Source organism: Dendrobates tinctorius, unplaced genomic scaffold (assembly GCF_039654945.1).
Source record: "Dendrobates tinctorius isolate UK_male_01 unplaced genomic scaffold, ASM3965494v1 ptg000116l, whole genome shotgun sequence".
In the NCBI taxonomy this organism is placed as follows: Eukaryota; Metazoa; Chordata; class Amphibia; order Anura; family Dendrobatidae; genus Dendrobates; species Dendrobates tinctorius.
Genome location: NW_027361784.1, coordinates 3,762,318 through 3,787,172, shown reverse-complemented (window position 1 = coordinate 3,787,172; position 24,855 = coordinate 3,762,318). Strand labels below are relative to the sequence as shown.

General features: G+C 45.5%; 1 protein-coding gene across 50 annotated transcripts in view; it reads right to left on the bottom strand.

Annotated features, from left to right (window-relative positions):
• The window catches only part of RIMS2 (regulating synaptic membrane exocytosis 2), a 657,506-nt gene that overhangs the window by 414,155 nt on the left and 218,496 nt on the right, over positions 1 to 24,855 (bottom strand). The window contains exon 1 of one of the 50 annotated variants that reach the window (XM_073590150.1): positions 19,013 to 23,294. The exons of 43 other annotated variants lie outside the window; for them this stretch is intronic. In XM_073590150.1, the coding sequence (XP_073446251.1) occupies positions 19,013 to 19,155 (143 nt within the window). In that variant the 5' untranslated portion in view covers positions 19,156 to 23,294. Of the gene's footprint in view, positions 1 to 19,012; positions 23,295 to 24,855 lie in introns of those variants that run through there. 6 more of the 50 variants (XM_073590152.1, XM_073590154.1, XM_073590153.1 and 3 more) reach the window with 6 other exon arrangements.

The following is a 24,855-nucleotide window of genomic DNA, read 5'->3' as shown; positions in this document are numbered from 1 at the left end:
GGCCTTATTACCTTTTAGGTAGCACAGCAATGTCATTGTTACCGTCTATGGTGCATAATTATTTATAGGGTCAGTATCTATCTGGCACACTGTCTCTGTAGCCCTTTTTTTTTGGGGGGAGGGGTTATTCTATTGCTTACAATATACCGTATACAACCGTACTGTAATCTCTTAAAACGTTCGTTAGACTAATATCTAACACTATATGGTCATGGTGTGAGCTCTTTTTAGAGGTTTCTGATTTAGTAACAGTTTGGCTATATAATTGATCATTATGTAGATGTAGGCTTATGGCGGAATTGTTGGTAATATCAGTCTGCGTACATTGCGTGTTCTGTAGAGGTGCAGATTTTATGGTCACTATGTAGTGGTACTGGTCATTGTGTATCTGTATTAATTGGGCCTTGTATGGTGGTGATTTTTAGTCTCTGTAGATTGTCTTTTAATATATAGGTAATAATTTAGTCCTGGTATAGCAACAACAGGGGTATCATATATTCCACTGATATTTTAAGTGGTGGGTGGGGAGATTGGGCTTATGGAGAAACATTTGCCTTGAGGCTTGGCCTCCTGATCTTTTAAAAGGAATCTGCCACCAAATTTCTGATACTTTCCAGCATCATGTAGCGAAACACATTCTAGCGATGTGTCACTTACTGGGCTGCTTGCTGTAGTTTTTAGAAAATCAGTGTTTTATCACCAGGAGATTATCACTAGAGGACTAGAAAACCTGCTGCCTTGTAGTCCAACCATGTCCCCCAGTACTGATAGGCAGAAAGCTGCCAATGCAGCCAATCAGTGTTGTGGGTGGGATTATATACAACCAGGGCTGTGGAGTCGGTAAGCCAAACCTGCGACTCCGACTCCGACTCCTCAATTTCCCTTACACCGACTCAGACTCCAACTCCAACTCCGACTCCCACACATATTGCTTATATTTAAGTGAAAAATTTATTGTAGTACAAAGTGAACCTCAGACATTTAATCATTTTTATGATCCAATAATCAAGATATTTAGATAGAACAGAATATATATTGGTGTACTACCCGGTTTTCATTATTTTTGGTACAGATACGATATGGATAGACAGATATGGATAAATGGATAGATAGAGCAGATTTCTAATCTGCTTTTGCTATTGAAAACATTATCTATGAGCTCAAAAACCTTTCAGGTGATGCGGTTTTTTAAAAAGATGATCAGCTTTTGCAGCTGAAAAACGTATCCTCAAAAAACACAGGAAAAACGCTGTGTGTGAATGTAGCCTTAGATCAGGAATATAACAGCCATTTATAGGACATTTCATAACTTTCCCAAACTCCTATGAAAAAATATTCAGCACATCCTGCATTGAATTACTGTACCCAATTTATTATATATTTTAGGAGTCGGAGTCGGTCCATTTTATACCGACTCCAACTCCGACTCCACCAAAATGAGCACCAACTCCGACTCCACGACTCCGACTCCACAGCCCTGTATACAACTCAGTATTCAGAGAACTGCAGCAGATAGAACAGCTTTTAATCAGAACTGCAGCAACCAGTAAGTGATCTACCATTAGAAACAGGGTCTCTGTCCCTACAGTATATCATACTGCTATCAGATGTGGCAGCAAGAATCTGGTGAAAAAGTCCCTTTAAGACCCAGCAATGCCCCTGGAGGTACCTATCCTTTAAAAATAGATGGATGAGCCATTATTATTAGATAAGTGGGATTAAAACTATCAATAACCCCTGTGATTAGCTATTTAAAGATCGTGGTTTTCAGGAGATTTCAGTATTGTTCCATTCACTTCAATGATCCAACGATGAAATATCTTAAATGGCTGCTATAAAAGGTGAGTAGGAACCAGCGTGCAGCAATGTAAGCACCGAAGAAACAACTGATCATGGGGTTGCCCGCAGTCAGACCCCCACCGGTCTAACATTGATGGCTTATTATCCAAATTGACTGCCAGCCCCTGACACAAAGTCCTCCCCTATTTTATCAGTTGTCCTTGTCTTTGGGATTTGCGCCACCGTACGGATTTTGTGTAAAAAATAAAGAAAAAAGAGCTTTGTCTGCTAAATAGGCGCGTGAGTAATTAAAAGGGTCTAATCCGGGGACTAAATAATTGGCAACAGAACACTAGAGTCTAGTCTGGGGTCTAAATAATTGTTGTCTTTCCATTAGGGTCTAAATAATTGGCATCTGACCATTAGGGTCTAGTATGGAGACTAAATAATTGGCATCTGACCATTAGGGTATAGTCTGCGGTCTAAATAATTGGCACTTGTACATTATGGTCTAGTCTGGGGTCTACATTTTGGTTTGACCAAAATTTAAAGGGATTACACTGATTTTGTAAAAAGCACAACTTTAACTGCAAATAGAGTCTGATATGAATGTTGCGCTAAATAATTACAGTATTGTCCTCGCTGGAAGGTCTTAAAATTAGGGCAGTACATGGGGAATATTTAGCAAAAACAATATGTCATTCTCAGAAATCCCACCCAGGTGAAACATTGCCCAGATGAACTCAGCCCCACGGTGAGGCACGCCGTGCTAAAGCCAAAGAAAAAATAAGACTGAAATGTTGGTAACTGTAGTGGTAGAATCCAGTCCCAGTGGGAGCAGTGTGTATGCTGTGCCGCCATCCGCTCCCGCTTCCGCTCTTAGGACGTATTGCTCTATACAGCACTCACTGTATGGCACTTTAAGACTTCCTGAAGAAGCTCAGACACTGAAGAAGCTCCGTCAATCCTGTAAACTCTGCACTCTGCTACAATTGTATAAGCAGCGATCTGGACGCGCTTCACCCCAAATCATCTCTCAGAACGTGTTATAATTGATTCCACGATCAATAATTATTCAAATGCTCCACAAATGGCTTAAAAAGACTTTAGGAAAGTGGCCAGTAATCCCTCATGGTTTACACTAGTAGTAGAAGACCTCATATTGTGAAGCTAGGGCGTAAGAGGATTAAAGGAATTGTTCACTATGGACTATCCATTTTTGTTAAAAGGGTCCCCTCGACGATGAGCTGATCAGCGGGAGTTCTGCTGCTTGGATCCCAATGACGGAAATGGGTAGCGAGCGTCCAATGGTCCAGGAGTACCAGGTCATCCGAAATAAAAGGCGATCTGAAGCTAATAGCTGAGTCTGCTGGCCAGGGGGCAGCCTCTACTATAGGCAGGCTTGGACTGGCCCTCAGGAGAGCAGGAGAATCCACCGGTGGGCCGCTGTACAGGAGTGAAACACCACCCTCTGATATGAGCACCACCCGGCACAATATACATGAATCACTATGTACAGACAGAGGCGGCATCTTATTCATTTACCAATCTACCCAGCTCATTGTTATGTAAATTGATAGTTGAGGATAATGTCACATTTGCATGTAGCTGAACAAGTGGGGCAATGGAATTGGTTACTGGTGGGCGATTGGCATCCCAGTCCGACACTGACCATAGGGGTACAGTAAATACAGAATATGTGATGAATTAATGAAAGGTGGGGATTCTCACACATCAAAAGAACGAACTCTGACCCCCGTTAGTGATAGCTTTTACCATTCAAGTCAATACGGAGGGCACAGCGACAGCTCATTCCATTGAAGTCTACGAGAGACTATCCCAATAACTACACAACTACCTCTCCATTGCCGGCTTCTTTGCAGTCTAGGGGTCTCGACAGGTGGGACCACCCATCTATTAGTCATTGATCGGGTTATTTTCTTCTCTGAACGGCGGTGTGACCTGAAATCACTAATTTCTGCATGACCGAATGATCAATCTCCAAGGTTTTTGGATTAGAGTACAGAGCATCGGTAGACGTTTTTGTAAGAAAATAACTTTGTACTTCCGACAGGACGTGACAATTCTGATTCACAAAGTGAATTATCAGAGATTTGATCACAAAACTGTGCAGGTTGTATATACCGTATACATATTCCCATTATTTAGTTGCAGGTTGGTTTCTGTCGTATACAATGTACGATGATGAGAAGTTGGCTACTTCCTGCCTTACTGATGTCACTACTGAACGACACTTTCCGGCATTCTTTGCTTTATCAATTCGACCAATTAAAATGCACGACGCCTTTACCTTTTAGGCTACGATATAAGATGAAGGCTCATCTGATCAACAACCAAGTCGTGATACAAAGCCATAACAGCAAAGTAATGCTCACATGCAGACTTGGACTGGCCTCCAGGAGAACAGGAGAATCCTCCGGTGGGCCCCCATGTAGGCGCGGCCACCACCCTTTTATTTGAGCAGTACTCACCGCTATATACTTGAATCACTATGTACAGACAAAGGAGGCATTTTATTCATTAACAGTTTATCCAGTTCATTCATTGCTCTATAAATTTGTGATTGAGGATAATGTCACATTTGAATATGTCGTTGAAAAGTGGGGCCCTGGAGGTGGTGACTGGTGGGCCCTTGCTCACATGGTAAGATAAGTAGTATTCTCTATTCATTCTCGTGATCCATGGGGGACAGACCGTCAATGCTCAAATATTATACCCCTTAAAATTAGGTCAGTACCTAGTAAAATAGGGGGAAAATTGTTTTCTTATGATGTGGAAAAAAAGAGCATGCCATTGCTCTGTACACATCTGATACTTCTTTTCTCTCCTTTTGAAAAATGGTGAGAAAAATCCTAGAGTCTAGCAGTAGGGGAAACGGCCAACCACGGCGTGACATGTTTACCCTAATTTATCCCTAAAATTGTTGCAAATCTTCCCCTCTTTACAACAAGTGTCATTTGGAATTCGGACAGAAGGACTGACGAAGATGCAATAAGGTTTTTTTTATTAAAAAAAAAATTGCGGAATCAGTTCTACATTGGCGCTATTTTTCCACTTATGAGCCACTTTCTCTTCTCCTTGTTCACACTGAAAAACACCCCAACTCCTTCTTGCTCAACATGAGATACTGATGGTTCAGATTCCAACTCTCTATTCAAGTGTATGGAAAGGAAATGTGCAGAGAGGTGTAGAGTGAAAGCTTTTTTTTTTTTTTTTTTTGAGGAAGTGTTTTAGATTATTCCAGAGCTGGATTCACAGCTACACTGCTCAATACTGCTGTATAGTGTCCTTCATGCTGCGGCTGAATATATCCTATATAGATACAGGCGAGCAGTTTTGCCGCATTTCTCTGTGTGCTAGGTATGGGAGCCATAGCAGTTAGTCTCAACCCACTAGCTGAGAGACAACTAAACGCTAGATATAGAAACTTCAGAGGGAAAACTGGTGAAAAAAAAATGAAGGCTACAATTCAGAAATACTGTTGTTCCTCATGTACATACAAGACAATTTAGTCTGAAAAGTTACCTGAAACTACAGGTATGCTTTAAAGGGGTTGTCCAGGCTTGGGGCTCAAGTCTGCAGTCACTCTGTGTGACTGCAGACTTGTGAATCCTCACAGTGTGCACTGTCAGGATTCTCAGATGGGTCATTTGACCTTAAGTATGCGTTTTGCATCCTTCCGGCCACAATCCGACTAGACTAATACGGCCTTGCTCAACTCTCTTGTATTGAGAGTGGCTGCACACGTCTAGTTGGCATGTGACCGATCGCATATTTGCAGTCATGCGCCTGCCAACTCCCAGCACCGTAGAATCCTGACTGTGAGGATTCGCAAGTCTGCAGACTAGGACCCCAATCCTGGACAATCCCTTTAAGGTCTATGACACAGTGATTACAATGCTGCCACAATCTGCTCACCAGACTGGAGCGATGACTGGCTCATGTATCTCAGATAGCCAGAAGACGGAGGTGTATAAATTAGATTTCTTGGTGCCTAACAGAAGGAATCTGTCTTACTTCTGTACCCTGGACGTCAAACAGTCCTACTCTGCATTTCAGAGAGGAGGGGGGAAAAAAAAGTGTAATTGTAGTCTCGCAGTAGCTGCTGGCGAGGAGCATCATTGTAGTTACTGTAAGGCAGGCATTTCCAATGTCTAGAGCTTAATAAGATCTTATTATAAATTCTATACAGATTAAGCTTCCAGGACCGCAGGAGCGTAATCACATCAGACAGGAAAGCATTCTCATTTTATGGAATATTATAGCAACAATAATGCAACGTGATTAGTTGCAAATGCTTATGGAGCAGATCCTGGGGAGGATGCAGAGTATTGTGCTATGTGCCGCTCCGAGCCTGCAGCCCAGATATCGCCAGCTCCGTCCATGTCATTAGGGTGTTTATAGTATGGCGTCACTATTAGGACTTCTGCATTGTGACCTTGGTGATAGGAAAGCTGGCGGCAAATCATTGACAGTTATACAACTGGACCCCAGTGATCAGCTGATCGCTTCCTTTCTAAATCACTTGGGTCAGGGCAAGACAAACCCTCTAAAAAGGGAGATTTTATTAATTTTATTTATTTTATACTTAATTTTCGCTTCATTAAAAAAAAAAATTGCACAGTTTGCTTTCTGTATCCTGTGTTGTGGTGCTTTTCATTTGCTAGCTGCAGAATGAGTTAACTGAGAATCTGTCAGTGAGCTCATTCTGAATAAATGATGGGAGGGTTTATAACTCTTCTTTGTCTTTTTTTCTGAGCTCCTAAGAGCTGATTTATGACCACAGACCGAATGAATGAATGTTGAATAAGCAATAACATGAAGAGCCCGGAAAAGCCAAATGGTGCCAAATGAAAAATCAGTTAATGAAACTCAATTATAAAAAAATGTATTATTTTGGCACTAAAAAAAAGTCACCAGAGATGAACATTTAATGTGCTATTTAGTGTTATACTGTAATCTTCATAATGAGTGAACAAATTGGGATTAGAGACAGTTGCAATTAACTACGCAAAAGAAAAGCTGCCATGACAGGGGAGTAGTTGCAATATTTAGAGAATTGGTATAGGATCTCACCACAATTCAGGCTCGCTCACACGGGAATAAATTGAGTGAGTGCAATCAGATTTTTAAAAAATCAGCCAAGACTTGGCATGGGAAAAAAATCCCAGTATGCTGTGAGAATCGGATCACACTCTCCCATACAAGTCTATGGGTGCGTTTGAAACATTACACTGCACTCGGATGTCACCCGAGTGCAGTTCGAGTCCTGCAATAGAGGAGATGGATCGGAGCACGGCGCACTGACACTCGGCTCTCGCTCGTTGGAGCCAAGGGTCATTAGAATATTTAATCTAATGGCATACGCTAGTGTGACTCTGACCTTTGGGCGCGGTCAGACAGTCGTATAAATCTGAGCAAGATCGGAAAGCAATGCTCAGACTGGCCGGCGGGTCTTCCGACGCAAGTGTGACAGCCCCATATATTTCTACGCAGCTGTCGGGCTCGGGTGGGGAGAGCCGCCGGCCAGTCCGGCATTGCGTTCCAATCGCGCTCTGATTTATACGGCCGTCTGACCAAGCCAGGAATTAAAATGTACATGTCCCGAGAACTGGCTCATCTTCATGAAAGGTCTCAACTTCCTCCATGCACCGCCATATGGTCTGTAGGCAGTCAAGGATACCCCTCCCTGTATGTTACTATTTAGAGAATTTAGAGAATATACTCTATAGTTATTGATAAAAAAAATGTGGCCCTAATTAATTAATAATTGGTTCTGCCAAGGATTCTTTTTTGTTTATTTCCATCTCCCTACTCTGTAAAAGCTGCGTCACCCATGACGGCTGTCTACAGACGGGTGGTCATGCTTCAAGGCCCGTTAATGGGTCAGGCGTTCATTTACAGGGTAGCCACCTATAGGTGGCACTAGAGAGACAATTTTCTTCTTTCTACAGCTGAGCTAATTTGCATACTCTTTCCCAGTGACCATTGCCTGGATCGCCGCAAGGAGAAACATTGTCTGCCAAGAACATCACCGATGGGTAAAATTCTCATTCCTGTGTTTGCCAATAATTCGGAGATATATAATGCGCTGGATACATAATTAAAAATATTTTTAATCATATTATTTGTAGATTATTTACCGTAGATTAATTTTAATATATTGGATTCACTGCACCCCCACCTGTAAAAAAAAAAATCTAATAAATTCATGGCCCTCTTTAACCATCATGGAAGTGCATGGTATGGGATAATGGGACTGTTTATGTCAGCCCCACAGAAAAGCCAAAACAGAGAGGCCATTTTCCCTAATCAATGAATTCCAATTATAATATACTGCTCAGGCAGGGAGATAGATAACACACATCGCCAGTGTCCGCCTTATCTTCTCAGCACAAGGGAAAAAAATCATTAGCAGCAGATAATGGTGGTTGTCAAACAAAGAGTTAAGTGAGATTCTGCAAATCTGTGTGGGAAGTGGGAAATTACAATAATCAAGGAAAAGCATTATTAGCGCATACACACGTTCTTATTTACTCCGTCCAGGATTCCCAGAAATTCTGCACTTTTCCATCTGTTTACAGATTTCTATTGTCAGTTACATGGAACGTTAATTAGGGGTAATGTCCCAGACCAGCCAGATATATTATCGAATCCATAGACAACAACTATAGCATTAATGGTGTTTATTAGAGTGACTCTAATGGAAAGACATTACTAAACATTAGTCTTTGTAGCACTGTCCTTCACCTAGAAACGGCCCCATATAACATTATGGGGGATTACAGTCTGGATTGTTTCATACTGACAGCTGATCTCCTGATCTGTGCAAATGTTAAAAATGTCTCTGCTTATAACCACCACTAGGGGGAGCTCATTGCATACTAAGTCATACATTGAACAATGAGGCAGTTTAAGAAAAAAAATGGGTCTAGTTTAGCGTCAAGAGTCGCCCATCAGAATAAAATTCACGTCAAATCCTGATGTAAATTATAGTGCTTATGCAAGAAATTGTGATTTTTGGTTAAAGGTGATCTGTCGGTAGGATCAACCCTCCTAAGCCGTCTATAAGGGCATGTAGGTCATAGGAAGCTGAATAAAGGAGTACCTTGATATCTGCAATCCAATGTCTTAGTCCAGAGGAATCCATGTTTTTCTTAATATGCAAATGAGCTGTTAAGATCTATGGGCCGGACATAGATCTCCCTGAGAATCCGCCTCAGGGGCTTATTATAAATGAAGTGCGAGACATTTAATGACTGACAGTCTGCTCTCCTCATCTACATGTCTCACACTGGTAACGCCCCCTCATTCAATTAAAATAAGCTCAGATTGTCGGGGAGATCTACGTCCGGCCCATAGATCTTAAGAGCACATTTACATATCGGGAGAAATGTGGATTTCTCTGGAATAATACATCGGATCGCAGATATCAAGGTACCATTTTATTTAGCCTCCTCTGACCTACATGCCCATATAGAGGAGGGTTGATCCTACTGACAGATCCCCTTTCATTTTATACCACGCTGATTTTATTTTTTCCGAAATTTGGACACAATGTGCCACATTTTTAGTTACTCCTTTTTCTGTTAAACAACACCTTTGATTCTTTGATCATATAACAGCCATGCCACTTTGTCTAGCAAGACCCAAAAGGTGTCTACACATAATTCACGTGACAGAAAGCTTGGTAAAACCTATGTCACTAATAACATTGCGGGTTATCGTTAAATTAGTGACGAAATGCACAATTGGTGAAGAAAGGTTGAACTTGATGGACCTTTTTTCAACCTACGTAACTATGTACCTCGGGCAATTTATTCTGGCCCAGACTCCATGTCCATCTCAGTACAGGAGAGCACAGTCACGGTGCTTGTCACAGGCCCTCTCTATCGGTCACCTATCAGCAATGCACCTTTGTAGCTTTTGTAGGCAACCTATTTACTACTCACCCCTACTTCTAGCTAGCTATAACGCAGACACTCTTTGCTGAATGTCTAGTAGGGAACTTGGATGCAGTTATGGCACTGATCCCTTGCTGCCTTCAGAACCAACCTTATCACCAGCAACCAACCTTCCAACTACCACTTATGGGCACCTTGTCAGGGCTCACATCTCTCACATTGTTACGACACCCACCCACAAATGACAGCAATATACCTCATGATGAAATTTATCCCATGTTAATTCGTATAGATGAGGCACTGACATAGGAAATAAGCCCAAGGCAATCAACAAGGGACAGGACAGTCCTCGCCAGTCATTGGGTTCCAAGCGGCCCAAGTCCTCAGTTCTTGTAAGAGGTTGGCAGAGCGATTTTCCAGATAGATATACTGTCAGACAGATAAACAGACGGTCATTCCGTCCATAAACACACAATCTGAGCTGAAGGCTTTTAAGTCATTTACAACTTCAGAAATGGGTAAAATAAAATCAATGTGAGATACGGATGAATATGAAGAAAAGTCATGTCTCCTGGTGATCGTAGATAAATAGCTTCCCTTAGGACTTGCACAATTTTGCACTCATCGTGCGAAATACTGTGCCATAAGATGGCGAAAAAGCAGTCTAGCATGCAGGATATAAACGAGTTCCAATAGTAGCTGCAAGCCAAACCATAAAACCGGATTACTAGGGCAAACGGTAGTTTTGGAAGTATTAAATTAGTTTTCGCATCCACATCATAAAAAGTAATACACTTATTCAGCACAAGTCATCGAGGTTTTGTTTTTTTTTAAGACATCATAGTCCTGTTCTGTAATGGGGTCAAGGTGTAGCCCTGGGGAATGCAGAGGTAGCCGTGGGGAACGCGGAGGAAGCCGTGGGGAACGCAGAGGAAGCCGTGGGGAACGCAGAGGAAGCCGTGGGGAACGCAGAGGAAGCCGTGGGGAACGCAGAGGAAGCCGTGGGGAACGCGGAGGTAGCCGTGGGGAATGCGGAGGAAGCCGTGGGGAACGCGGAGGTAGCCGTGGGGAACGCAGAGGAAGCCGTGGGGAACGCAGAGGAAGCCGTGGGGAACGCAGAGGAAGCCGTGGGGAACGCGGAGGTAGCCGTGGGGAACGCAGAGGAAGCCGTGGGGAACGCGGAGGTAGCCGTGGGGAATGCGGAGGAAGCCGTGGGGAACGCGGAGGTAGCCGTGGGGAACGCAGAGGAAGCCGTGGGGAACGCAGAGGAAGCCGTGGGGAACGCAGAGGAAGCCGTGGGGAACGCAGAGGAAGCCGTGGGGAACGCAGAGGTAGCCGTGGGGAACGCGGAGGAAGCCGTGGGGAACGCGGAGGAAGCCGTGGGGAACGCGGAGGAAGCCGTGGGGAACGCAGAGGAAGCCGTGGGGAACGCGGAGGTAGCCGTGGGGAACGCAGAGGAAGCCGTGGGGAACGCGGAGGTAGCCGTGGGGAATGCGGAGGAAGCCGTGGGGAACGCGGAGGTAGCCGTGGGGAACGCAGAGGAAGCCGTGGGGAACGCAGAGGAAGCCGTGGGGAACGCAGAGGAAGCCGTGGGGAACGCAGAGGAAGCCGTGGGGAACGCAGAGGTAGCCGTGGGGAACGCGGAGGAAGCCGTGGGGAACGCGGAGGAAGCCGTGGGGAACGCGGAGGAAGCCGTGGGGAACGCAGAGGAAGCCATGGGGAACACGGAGGTAGCCGTGGGAATGCAGAGGTAGGAATCACACCCGGAGCCTGGCGAATACAGAGGTATTCTCTGACCTTTCCCGGCGCCGGACCTCTCTGACCTTTCCCGGCGCCTGCGCACTGCAGTACTCTGCTCTACCCTCAACAGGGCAGAACAGTGCGCCAGCGTAGGAGCCGCGACGGAAAGCAAAGAAGATGACGTCATCGTTAGAAGATGGGAGGCGCCGGACCGGACTGCGACACTCATCGGACCAAAACCGGACCCAGACCGCCCCTGGGTGCATATAATATAACTCGTTTTTCTTCTCTTTCAGGTTATATCGTGGGCTTATGTAAAGCATTACAGAATGCTGTAGTTTAGTTGATGGCAGAGCCAAAAAAAGGGGTGACAGATTCTCTTTAAAAAGGAAAAAAAAACCTATTGATTTGTATATACAGCTCTCAAGTCAACTGCAGTTTCTCCATGGTCCTAGTCAGACAGTTAGACTATACAGACTGGAATGTTCTGGTTCTAGTTTCAACTTCACTGACCCCATTAGAGGTGTAACTTTAAAGGGGTTGTGTGAGCAAATAATACTGATGACCTATTGCAGTCCGATAGACAGGCGGTGGTCAGACACTTGGCATCCTCACCAATCAGCTGTTATTGGCTTCAGTGGCTGTTGGATATAAACAGTGAATGGAGATGATCGGCACAGCCCTGCTTATTGTATAGCGGCCCCTGCTGAGAACTGCAGGTAGGCTCTTCAGCGGGAGCTTCTCTGCAGGGCTCAGCAGCCGACTCTACACCTTGACCAGGGGTGTGCTGTTTATTTACATCACGCTGACACCAGATCTAATAGCAGGTGATTGGTGTGAGGGTGGGTGTTGGACCATCACCGATCTGACCTTGATGAGCATTCTCAAGGACACCTATGATGGAGCCTGTGAGGGCGAAACCAGAACCAGAATGTTTCTAGCTTTGTAACCTGACTGTAGAATCTGACAGCACAAGCTTTGTTATTAGTCTGTAACCATTGAGTAGCATACACAAAAAGATCCATTAAACAACTATTTGAAATGTTGTTTCATAATTTTGCCTTGTAACTGATAGACAAAACTCGAAGGCACCAACTGATCATATGCAAATTCTGATAAATACCTTACAGACCCATTCAATGAGCTCTCTATAACCCCACCCACATCACTGATTGGCAGCTTCTGTTTACACAGTGCATAGGCAGAAAACTGCCAAGCAGTGGCGGGAGGTGGGGTTATATAGCGCTTATGAATATGGCAGCAAGTTTACTAGTCCCCTAGTGATAATCTCTTGCTGATAAAACACCTAGAATGGAAATCAGGGTCTCTTCTCTACATCATGCTGCTCTCAGATTAGAAACCCGGCGACAGATTTCCTTTATAGTGTGATTTACCCATTTTGAAGACCAATTTAAAGAGGACCTGTCACTAGATTAGAAATGGACAGTCTCCCATTTTATTACTGCTACTTCCTTGAGTATTCTGGGATATATATATTCTTTTTTAAATCCACCATAGACCATAGAGTTCCAGAGATATGGGCCTTCTCATTTAGTGCCACCTTGCATAGTCTTTACCAGGGAGCATTGTTCACAAGGTAATAATACAGTGCAGACAAAATCCACGCCCGCATAGAATTCTATTAGCCACGCTCCCACATAGAATTCTATCAGCCATGCCCCCCACATAGAATTCTATCAGCCACGCCCCATATAGAATGCTATTATTATGCATTTATATAGCGCCATTTATATTAGCCACGCCCCACATAGAATGCCATTAGCCACGCCCCCTCATAGAATTTTGAGTCACATCCTCTTGATAAAAGACCATAAAAATGTGCACTAAATAAAAAAGGCCCATATCTCTGGAACCATATGGCGGATTTAAAAGAAAAAAAAAGGCATATTCTGGGGAAGTAATGGGAATAAAATGAATGCAAAAATGTTCCACTTTTGACCTGATGTCAAGGCCTCTTTAAGGAGGGGGGTATAAATGATCCTTCCTGCTGTATGACTGTGGATAAATCTGTAACTAGGACAGATACATTCCGTAGTAACAAGATGTTCTTTTGTTTGTATTTTCTTTTTCATCCTCCGTAATGTGGATTTCCATATGAACTATGTGTAAGTTATGGCCAGCAGGGGTAATCAGTGGTAAGGACAAGTGAATATGAAGGAATCAGCACAGTTATATCCACAGGAAGCTGCGTATTCAGTATTAGGCACTCGGCGTTTGCTCCATCCTCCTCCTCGGCGTATGATCGGTACGGATTTGTAAGGAGGCTTAATTGGGAGATAAGGAGCGAGGTTCGCTCTCTGTGATATACACTTTTTTCACTGTTATATATAAATATGGTTGTTATTAGCTACTGGGATCATCTCCAGAATAATTCATGTAATAATATAAAAGAAATATGTCATATATTTTATATTCAGGTTGTCCCATGTATGATTGAACACAATTTATATGATCCCCTGGGATACAAAACGTTCCCTTTTTATCATTCTTTGTCCTCGTATAGGATTTTGGGATGATCTGATGGGTGCCGGCTCTAATGGGCCCTATAGGTCTAATTGCAGCTAGTTTTCTTTACTAGGCAGGAGGACACAGACCAGGAGCAAAACCATCTCTATCGGAGTCCATCACAGTGGGACGCCGGGCAGCAGACCTGGACAAATGTCACCTACCTCTGGCCCTCTTGCTGTTCAAATCCAGGTCACGAACAGAGAGACCCAAAGGGCTAAAAGCAATGCCCCACTGGCCACACCATGTCCTTTCCCACCCGCGTCCCCTGTTGAGATATCACCGCTATATCACTTCCACCAAACAGTGTGTGCAACTGAGACAGCAGACGCTATGCCATCACTACATCGCGCCTGCTGTGCGGAGAGTCAGTGCACCGGAGACCAGGAACAGGAGAGAGGTATACGATGCTTTGGAGTCTCACTGTATATAGGGGTTTATTTGGGGCTCGCACTGTATATAAGGGTACTGTGTGGGGGCTTATACTGTATATAGGGGTACTGTGTGGGGGCTTATACTGTATATAGGGCTACTGTGTGGGGGCTTATACTGTATATAGGGGTACTGTGTGGGGGATCATAATGTATATAGGGCTACTGTGTGGGGGCTTATACTGTATATAGGGCTACTGTGTGGGGGCTTATACTGTATATAGGGCTACTGTGTGGGGGCTTATACTGTATATAGGGCTACTGTGTGGGGGATCATAATGTATATAGGAGTACTTGTAGGGGTCATAATGTATGTCAGGGGGCTGTGTCGGCGGTCATACTATATATAGATGGCTATGTGGGGATTTATACCGTATTAAGGGGGAATATGTGGGGTCTCAAACTAAATAAAGGGGGCTGTTAGGGCTCATGATGTATATAGGGGGCGGTGTGGGGGCTTATACTGTATGTAGGGGGGCTCATATTGTATATAGGGTACTGTGTGGGGGCTTATCTAATATATAAAGCTCAAGTGTGTGTATGTCCGGGATTGGCATCCGCACCGTCGCAGCTACAGCCACAAAATTTGGCACAGTCACACGTCTGGACCCCAAGAGCATCCTAGGCTATGTTGTGAGGCGAAATTTTAACCCCGCGCGTCCCAATTCACCAAACAATTTTGCCTCTATCTACATAATGGGGAAAAAGCGTGTATCAAGCCCCGCCCCTCATTATGATGTCACAATGGTTGCCATGGCGACGCTGATGTCATCATAGGTTGCAAGCCCCGCCGCTCATTATGATGTCATAATGGTTGACTATGGGATGGAGGATGTATGATGGGTATATGGGAACTGGACTATGGGATGGAGGATGTGTGATGGGTATATGGGCATGGGACTATGGGATGGAGGATGTGTGATGGGTATATGGGCACGGGACTATGGGATGGAGGATATGTATGATGGGTATATGGGCATGGGACTATGGGATGGAGGATGTGTGATGGGTATAAGGGCACGGGACTATGGGATGGAGGATATGTATGATGGGTATATGGGCACAGGACTATGGGATGGAGGATGTGTGATGGGTATATGGGCACGGGACTATGGGATGGAGGATGTGTGATGAGTATATGGGCACGGGACTATGGGATGGAGGATATGTATGATGGGTATATGGGCACGGGACTATGGGATGGAGGATATGTATGCTGGGTATATGGGCACGGGACTATGGGATGGAGGATATGTATGATGGGTATATGGGCACGGGACTATGGGATGGAGGATGTGTGATGGGTATATGGGCACGGGACTATGGGATGGAGGATATGTATGATGGGTATATGGGCACAGGACTATGGGATGGAGGATGTGTGATGGGTATATGGGCACGGGACTATGGGATGGAGGATGTGTGATGAGTATATGGGCACGGGACTATGGGATGGAGGATATGTATGATGGGTATATGGGCACGGGACTATGGGATGGAGGATGTGTGATGGGTATATGGGCACGGGACTATGGGATGGAGGATATGTATGATGGGTATATGGGCACGGGACTATGGGATGGAGGATGTGTGATGAGTATATGGGCACGGGACTATGGGATGAAGGATGTGTGATGGGTATATGGGCACTCGACTATGGGATGGAGGATGTGTGATGGGTATATGGGCATGGGACTATGGGATGGAGGATATGTATGATGGGTATATGGGCACAGGCCTATGGGATCGTGGATATGTATGATGGGTATATGGGCACGGGACTATGGGATGGAGGATAATTATAACAGTTAGTTACTATGCCCGGGCAGCGCCGGGCTCTTCAGCTAGTACTGTATATAGGGGTACTGAGCGGATCATAATGTATGTCAGGGGGCTGTGCCGGGGGTCATACTGTATATAGATGGCTATGTGGGGGTTTATACTGTATTTAGGGGGAATATGTGGGGTCTCATACTGTATACTGCATATAGGGGGGCTGTGTGGGGGCTCAAACTGTATGTAAGGAGGCTGTGTTGGAGCTCATATTGTATATAGGGGGCTATGTGGGGGCTTATACTGTATGTAAGGGGCTCATACTGTATATAGGGGGCTGTGTGGGGCTGATACTGTACATAGGGGGCTTTGCGGGGCTTATACTGTATGTAGGGAGCTATGTGGGGGCTTATATTGCATGTAGGGGGCTATGTGGGTCTTATACTGTATGTAGGGGGCTATGTGGGGTCTCCTACTATATATGGGCTTTGTGAGGGCTCATACTGTATATAGGGGCTCATACTGTACATACAGGGGGTGTCGGCATACTTATTTCTGCTCTATATTAAGTGATACAATTAACATTCATATAAAATAATAATTATAAATTAATATTACGCAGAATTAGTTTCAGCCTATTGGTTTGGCCTCCACAACAGTCAGGGCCTCATGTGGCCCCTTCGGAAATTAACTGCCCACCCCTGCTCAATACCGGGGCATAGCTAGAGGGGACTGATGGGGTATGGGCGCTGGTTAATGGGGGCTGGCACCAAAAAGCCACTCTGCACTGCACAGGGTCCTATGTGTGCCCCCATGTGTAGAAAAGCTGAGCCAAGACTCTGCGTAAGAGCGGATCCTTTGCACAAGCTCCGTCTCTTTATTTGTCCCCAGCGCCTTGGTAGATTTAGATCCCGTTCGGTGCGACGTGTTACTCCCCACATTATAGGATATCCATCTCCATCTTACAATCCCCTGGTGGAACAGACACTTTAAGGCAAAAAAAAAAAAATTTCACAATCAATGTGCTTAAGAAAACACAGTCAGGAGATCTTAGGACCATGTAAGGAATGCGAGCAGTTGTGGAGCAGCAGCGATCTATGGCGATAGTGTAGGATTCGCTGCCATACAACGGGCGGCATAGTGATAGGGCGGATAGATGTGCAGGTCCCACACTGAGAAGGAGCAGACAGGTAATAAAGCAGGCGAGCGTGGGCGCAGAGGTAACCTTCACCATCACATCCCCGCTCTGCAGGCCCGCCGCCATCATTTCCACATCACCACCCTTTACTGGGATCCTAAAAGGTTTTTGATTATTATAAAAAACATATAATATGGTTATAAAATATATATATATATATATATGTGTGTGTGAAATCTAGAGCAAAAGACAGCGATCAATCAGCTTCAAGTGGAGGCGCTCTAACGTAGGAGCCCCGATTAACCATTTACTCCCCTAGCCCACCAGGGCAAATAAAAAATCACCCATCTACAGAGCTCAAAGACCAGAGGTTTAACAGTTAACCCTAGATCACCAGGGAATGCAATGGTTAACCCCTTCATTGTCTTGTGGCCCATATACCCATCAGATTGGGTGTCCTTCATGACAGATGATATTGGGGGGAAGAAGGGATCGGACATGTTACATTTCAACACATCCTTTTATTCCCACAAGAGATAAGCTGCCGCCATGACAGGTGTCCGACAACGGCTCACTACACCGTCCCCTTTGGGCACACGTGTCAGAGCCGAGCATGCATGTCTATTGGTGGTGGTGGGGTCCATGGAATTGGTGAATGGGTACTCGGCCGACAGGTGAGAATTCACAATTAACCCTTTTAGCTAGGAAATCGTAACAAGGTTGAGGGTCTCGTTACTATAGGTTGAGGGTCTCACTTACTATAAAAGTATAAAAGCCCCTGCAATACTTAGGACTCTATACGATGCTCCGTCATGGACTGTGCAGATATCTATACATTGGTTCTCTCCCATACACAACATACCAGGGCCCCGGAGGTTGGGGGGCTGCAAAGCAGGTGGAGTTGTGCATGGGCATGAGTTATGGGACTGCAATGGGCCCCTATATTGCTCTTGCACACCCCTGCACATACATATACCTTTATGCTGCCACATTCTGCTGGGGGAACATCTATCTGTATTGGGAATTTAATGAAAGCAAATTGCTTCCAGGGGAAATAAACCAGAATCCGTGCAGCTGGTGAGTGATGGCAGCCTGTATAGGGGCTGATCAGCGGCGGAGGACATTGCTGCGTCTCCCCACAGCAGGAGCTGTCCAGCATCTCTGCCCGCCGTACGCAGCATCCCCACAGCTGCAGGCGATCCCGGACCGCTGCTCACTAATGGGGGCGACCTAGGGGCGGCCTTCACTCCAGGTCATCAATCACTCCGGCGCAGTAAATAACAACTACATGGTGTGAACACGGCGTTATCGAATGCACCAAATCCCACCCGCTCCATCAATCTGCGGGGCCAATAGCTGCGTCCCCCCCTCTGTTCATCCTCTCGTCGCCCCCATTGGAAGGGATTCCTATCAGTGCGCACAAGTGGGACCATTACATACGGATGCAGCAGAGCCAGATGTGTGTTTGGGATCGTTATCTCCTCATACCTTATAGTTTCTATAGTCTCCCTGTGCTATGGGGTGGGGGAGGTCATATGTGCTCCACCCCCCACCACCACCTCAATAGTAATAATAAGAAAAACATATTGAAAGGTAAAATGAGTGTCCGCAGTGTTTGTACGACGCGGCGGCGTATGTTGGCGCTATCGGGCTATGCAGGGGGGCAGCACAGCCAGACATTGCCCACCGGAGTCACATACCTGGAGCTGTGGAGGGTCTGGCCGAACAGGTCGCTCTGGAGGATGTTGGGGGGCGTCTGGAGGATGTTGGGGGGAGCGGGGAAAGCCTCGTGGAAATGAGACAGGACGGTGTTGCAGAACTGGCGGAGAGTGTCAAACTGCATCTTCCCCCGGAGAGTCGCCGCCCGGCTACAAAGCGGCTACAGACGGCGCCCAGAGCGGACATGCCCGGCGGGCTCCGCCGGCTCCCCCGGGCACCGACAGCGGGGCTGCAGCGAGCACCGGAGCGGCATTATTCCCCGGACTCAGGCCGCACGGGCCGGCAGCAGCGCGGAGCAGGAGCGGCTTCCCCGGCACCAGTGTGAAGCCGGCGCGTCCTCCGCTCATAGTCCTCCCCGCAGCCTGGGACGCCGGCGGCGGGGGATCAGCACATCTGGCTGCCAGGAAGAACAGCTCCCAAGTCAGAGGAAGAGGAGGACGCGGCGTCCAGCACAGATATGTGAGAGCGGGGAGGACGAGCAGCGGCGGCGGCACCACCGCCCACCACCACCGCCCCTCACAGCGCTGCGGCCAATGGGCGCCGGAAGTCAGGGGGGCTGCCCGGAGGAGACAGAGGGGTCACCTGCTCCGGGACGGGGGCTCCACACCGGCACCGGGCTTACAGCCAGCATCCATCCGTACGTTCTCCGGGTCTCTAGCCCCGGTCTCTCTGTATTACAGCGATGTAGTCTTCCAGCTATTTCTCTCATCTTTATCAATTTTCTATTCCTTCTCCTTTACATCAGACTCAAATCTATCATCCAGCCTGTGATTACTTATGTATCTCTTATCTTCTCCAGGCTTTCCATCTCACATTCATTCCTCTTTTCCATTTTCTTTCCCTTCCATCCAGCCTTCTATTTATTATCCATCCTTCTATCCATCCTTCCATCATCCATCCATCCTTCCATCATCCATCTATCCTTCTATCCATCCTTCCATCATCCATCTATCCTTCTATCCATCCATCTATCCTTCTATCCATCCATCTATCCTTCTATCCATCCTTCCATCATCCATCCATCCTTCTATCTATCTTTCCTTCTATCATCCATCCTTCTATCCACCTATTCTTCTATCCATCCATCCTTCTATCCATCCATCTATCCTTCTATCCATCCATCTATCCTTCTATCCATCCTTCCATCATCCATCCATCCTTCTATCTATCTTTCCTTCTATCATCCATCCTTCTATCCACCTATTCTTCTATCCATCCATCCTTCTATCCATCCATCCTTCTATCCATCCATCCTATCCATCCATCCTTCTATCCACCTATCCTTCTTTCTATCTTTCCTTCTATAATCTATCCATCCATCCATCCTTCTATCATCTATCCATCCATACTTCTATCCATCCATCCATCCTTCTATCCATCCATCCTTCTATCCATCCATCCTTCTATCCTTCTTTCTATCTTTCCTTCTATCATCTATCCATCCATCCTTCTATCATCTATCCATCCATCCATCTATCCTTCTATCCATCCATCCTTCTATCCATCCATCCTTCTATCATCTATCCATCCATCCTTCTATCATCTATCCATCTATCATAGAATGTCAGAGTTGGAAGGGACCTCCTGGGCCAACTGGTCCAACCCCCTGCTTAATGCAGGAGTCACTAAATTATCCCAGTCAGATGTCTGTCCAGCCTCTGTTTGAAGACTTCCATTGAAGGAGAACTCACCATTTCTTGTTGCAGCTTGTTCCACTCATTAATCACCCTCACTGTCAAAAAGTTTTTTCTAATATCTAATGTCTCCTCCCATTCAGTTTCATCCCATTGCTTCTAGTCTTTCCTTGTGCAAATGAGAATAATGATGACCATCTATCCATCCATCCAATATATATTATCTATCTATCTCATATATATTATCTATCCATCTATCACATATGCATCCATCTTAATGAAGTGATAAACCTTAAACATAGAGATATTAAAAAAAATCCCCCGTCTTCGGCCCCATTCAGAATACCTTGCACCTGTTAACCCTCACAGTGCTGGAAAGCTCCAACCCTGCAGCGCTGCCTGTGCCACTCTGCGCTCAGTCAGCATAAAATCGCTGAAGCGCGCGCCTGCCAGGAGACCAGCAATGGGTTAAGAAAGGCATTACTGTCGCCGCTGATCCCGCTGCCCTGAGATTGGCACTGGGTTTCTGTAATACACATTTTCAGGGCAGTCCTAGTAACCAGGGCAGAATCAGCCGCTGGCGCCCGTAATGTGCCGGCCTGAGCTTTACTGTTCGGACTCTGGGAACCAGAAACAGAATTTTTCTTTTTTTTGAACCGGGGTAATTTCCTGGCTTGTAGCCGGATCCCAGTGTGCCGACTCTTTATGGCGGATTTCTATAGCTGGGAGACGATCCGGGCACAGTATGGAGAAGCCATTTTATCAAATAATTCTCATTTGTGTTGTGCGCTCCCCTAATGCTCCACCATGGCTGCAGGCAGGGAGCGGCGCGGCGTTCTCCCTGGTGTGTAAACGGCTATAGCCTGCGCAAGATAATGGGAGATTCAGCAAATTACACTTTTAATGTCTTCTTCCCCCTGTTCAATTATAATGAGCAGCATCCCTCCCATTCCCCAACGTTGTTCTTTTATGCAACCGCAATCTAATGAAAGGACGATCATCTATTTTAAGAACACATGGAGGGGGGAAAAAAAAAGTCAGTGATTCCAGCCCCGTCAGATGCGATTCTCTGCATTGACATGACACAGCCTGCAGTATTTGTGCCACGGCTAATAGCTACCAGCCGCCATAATCATCCTAATCAAACTCATTCATTTCCAACGCGCCCATAAACCAGTCCATCGCAATGGAGAGAAAGACCCGCGCGTAAACTTTCTCGATAATCGTGATTTTATGCCTCTAACACTCCCCCCCCTTTAATGTGCTGCCGGGAATGATGGCAAAATCACGTAAGGGGAGAGCTGAAGGCGCACAGACACGCTGTAATCCCCGTACTCCTCCCAGCGGCCTGGAGAGAAAAAGAGCAGAGCGAAGGAAAATAATGAGAACATACATTGTGAACTACACCTAAGCAACCGGAGAGAGCCGGGAAGAGGCGTCATTCATAGGAGGACCGGTAGCCGCCTGCACCCGCCGCTACAATATTGCAGTCTGTGCAGCCCAATTATTAGGACTCTGGCACATCTATTGCAGTAACGGTCACGGCTTTCTTCAGCGAGGCCTCATGTAACACTGGAACAAATCAGGGTAACTATAAAGAGATGCAGGGGCCTAGACAACAAGCAATAAGATTGCGTCTTCAACCACATAACAGGTATCTGTCACCAGGTTTTTGTTACCCCATCTGAGAGCAGCATGAAACCCTGGTATTAGAGATCTGTCACACTGTGACGGTCTTCGGAAAGGAAGGGGGGCCTCAAACTGTCACTGGAACAAGAGCCCCAACTATCCTTGTCCCGGGGGTACACTTAATGGTGGAGAGGCCTGAGTCTCTAACCTACTATGCTCCTGATATGCTGTCCCCTCACCCTCCCCAGGAGGCCTGGAACACATAAGACACACAGGGATAACAAAAAGAAACTTACATACAAAAACACTCATCAAGGGTAGAGAGAAATAAAGGGAAGGATAGGCAGGTACTAACTAAATGGGAATAGGATAATGGAGAAAACATACACCCAAAACCAGCAGACAAAAATCTCCAGAAGCAACTACAAACTCCAACTTCAGCAAGCCAGGAAGTAAACTTTCACAGCCATGGATGAGAAGGTCTGGCCAGGTTTCATAGAGAGAGAAAATGAGCAGGTCAGGAACAGCTGTGAGATGGAGCAGCATGTTTCCAACCAGCAGTCAAAGAGTCGTTAACCTCTTCAACACCAAAGGAAACGCAGTCTATTTAATATGAGGAACAAAACACACAGGATAAAAGGGAGATCTATAATTCCCAATACTATTATCTAACCTCAGACCTCCCAAGAGGACATGACACACTGATGAGCTCTGTGTAACCCCACCCACACCACTGACTGGCAGCTTTCCATTTACACTGTGCATAAGCAGAAAGCTGCCAATCACAGGTATGGGCGGGGTTATACAGAGCTCATGAAGATGGAGGACTACCTGACAGCAGGTTTACTACTCCTCTAGTGATAATCTCCTACTGATAAAACTGTGATTTTATTGAAACTACAGCAAGCAGTCCAGTAAGTGACACATTCCTGGAATCAGGGTATCTACATTATGCTTATGTCAAAAATGTGCTAAGAGATTTTTCTATTTAAGTTCTTTTATTATCTTGCTGATTTTCTCTGCACAAACGGTGGCTGCAACAGAGACATCATGACAGCTGCAGCCAGTCACTGATGTGATATTGATGTAGATGGCACTAGTTAGTTCAGCCCAAATGATTGACTGAAGTGGTGATGTTGATATCACTGATGCAGCCACATTTAAAAGACCAGAGGTGCCACTGGAGCGATGGGGGATAAGTGCAGATGTTTTTTTGCACAGGAAACAAAAGGATAAAAAAACAACAAAAATACAACCCCTTTAAGTGGTTAAAGGAGCAATCTAAGTAGTTGCTGTTTGCTAATCTATTAAGGGAAACCTCTCTAAAGGGACTATCAATAATTAGATAACTATGGATGTTTTTTTCTTAAAACAGTACCAAAAACTTTACATTAGTTCTGTCTGGTAGTACATGCCACTGTTTTTGAATGATAACAGCTTTGCTTTTCATAATCCTGGACAGTCCTCATAGCTTATTTCCTAAATCTGTGCCATTGTACAATTTCATCTGAGTTTTAAAGCGATATTAGCAATCAAAGTATTTGGCACTTAATAGGTTATCTTTTTTAAGTATCAGACAGTTGTTACTGGGGGCGTGTACTTTTTCTCCCTGTAGGAGGTAGACTAATCAAAAGCAAGCAGCAACACAAAGGAAAGAAGAACACGCCCCCACTGTAGCTTAGAGCAGATTTCTCAGTGTGTCAAATTTAAGTATACAGCCCTGGTGTCCTGGTCTAACCTCCTACATGATTAGAAAGCACAGATGACTAACACCAATCAGATAAGGTTTGTGTGGTGGAAGGTGCAGCATTAGTTCTCCTTTCACAGCATTTTCAGCTCTGCTGTGCTGCCTTCCCCTACACTGTCTGTAAAATATCAGCAATCCCACGTATGTCTGCTGTGCTCAAGAAACTTGTAATCTCTGTGCAGTGAGATCAGGGTGTCATTACATCTCACACAGTAGTAGCCTGACTGATTTGGACTACTCCTGTCTGAGAAGACATGAAAGCCTGTTCAGCTCTCACTGCAGAGCAATCACAAAATGACCACAACATACATAAGTGTGATACTGACACTGATCTCCAGACAGGCAATGTGTGGAAGGGGCAGTACAGCAGAGTAGACAGTGCTACGAGAGGAGGAAGCCAATAAAAGGGTTTGTAATATGACACAGCTAAACTCAGCTGCAGGGAGATAATCTAAAAGGTGTTAGTCATCTGTGCTCTCGAACAATGCAGGAGGTCAGTCCAAGCGATCACAGCTGTATCATTACATTTCACACACTGAGAAACCAGCTTTGGATTATTGTAGGATCGTATTCTTCTTTTTCCACTGTGTTGCTACCAGCTTATGATTGGTCAGCATGATACAGAGGGAAGAAGTGTATGCCTCAGTGAAAACTCTGATAACACGTGCTTGGAGTTAAAAAAAAAAAAAAAAAAATCAGTGACCACAGGTGATGTTCTTGGCACAGCGCCTCCTTCCTCTTCCCTCCTCCTGCACAATAATGTTACCGATCATGACCACACTGTCCCATAGAATCTAATAGGTCATTTTTTACT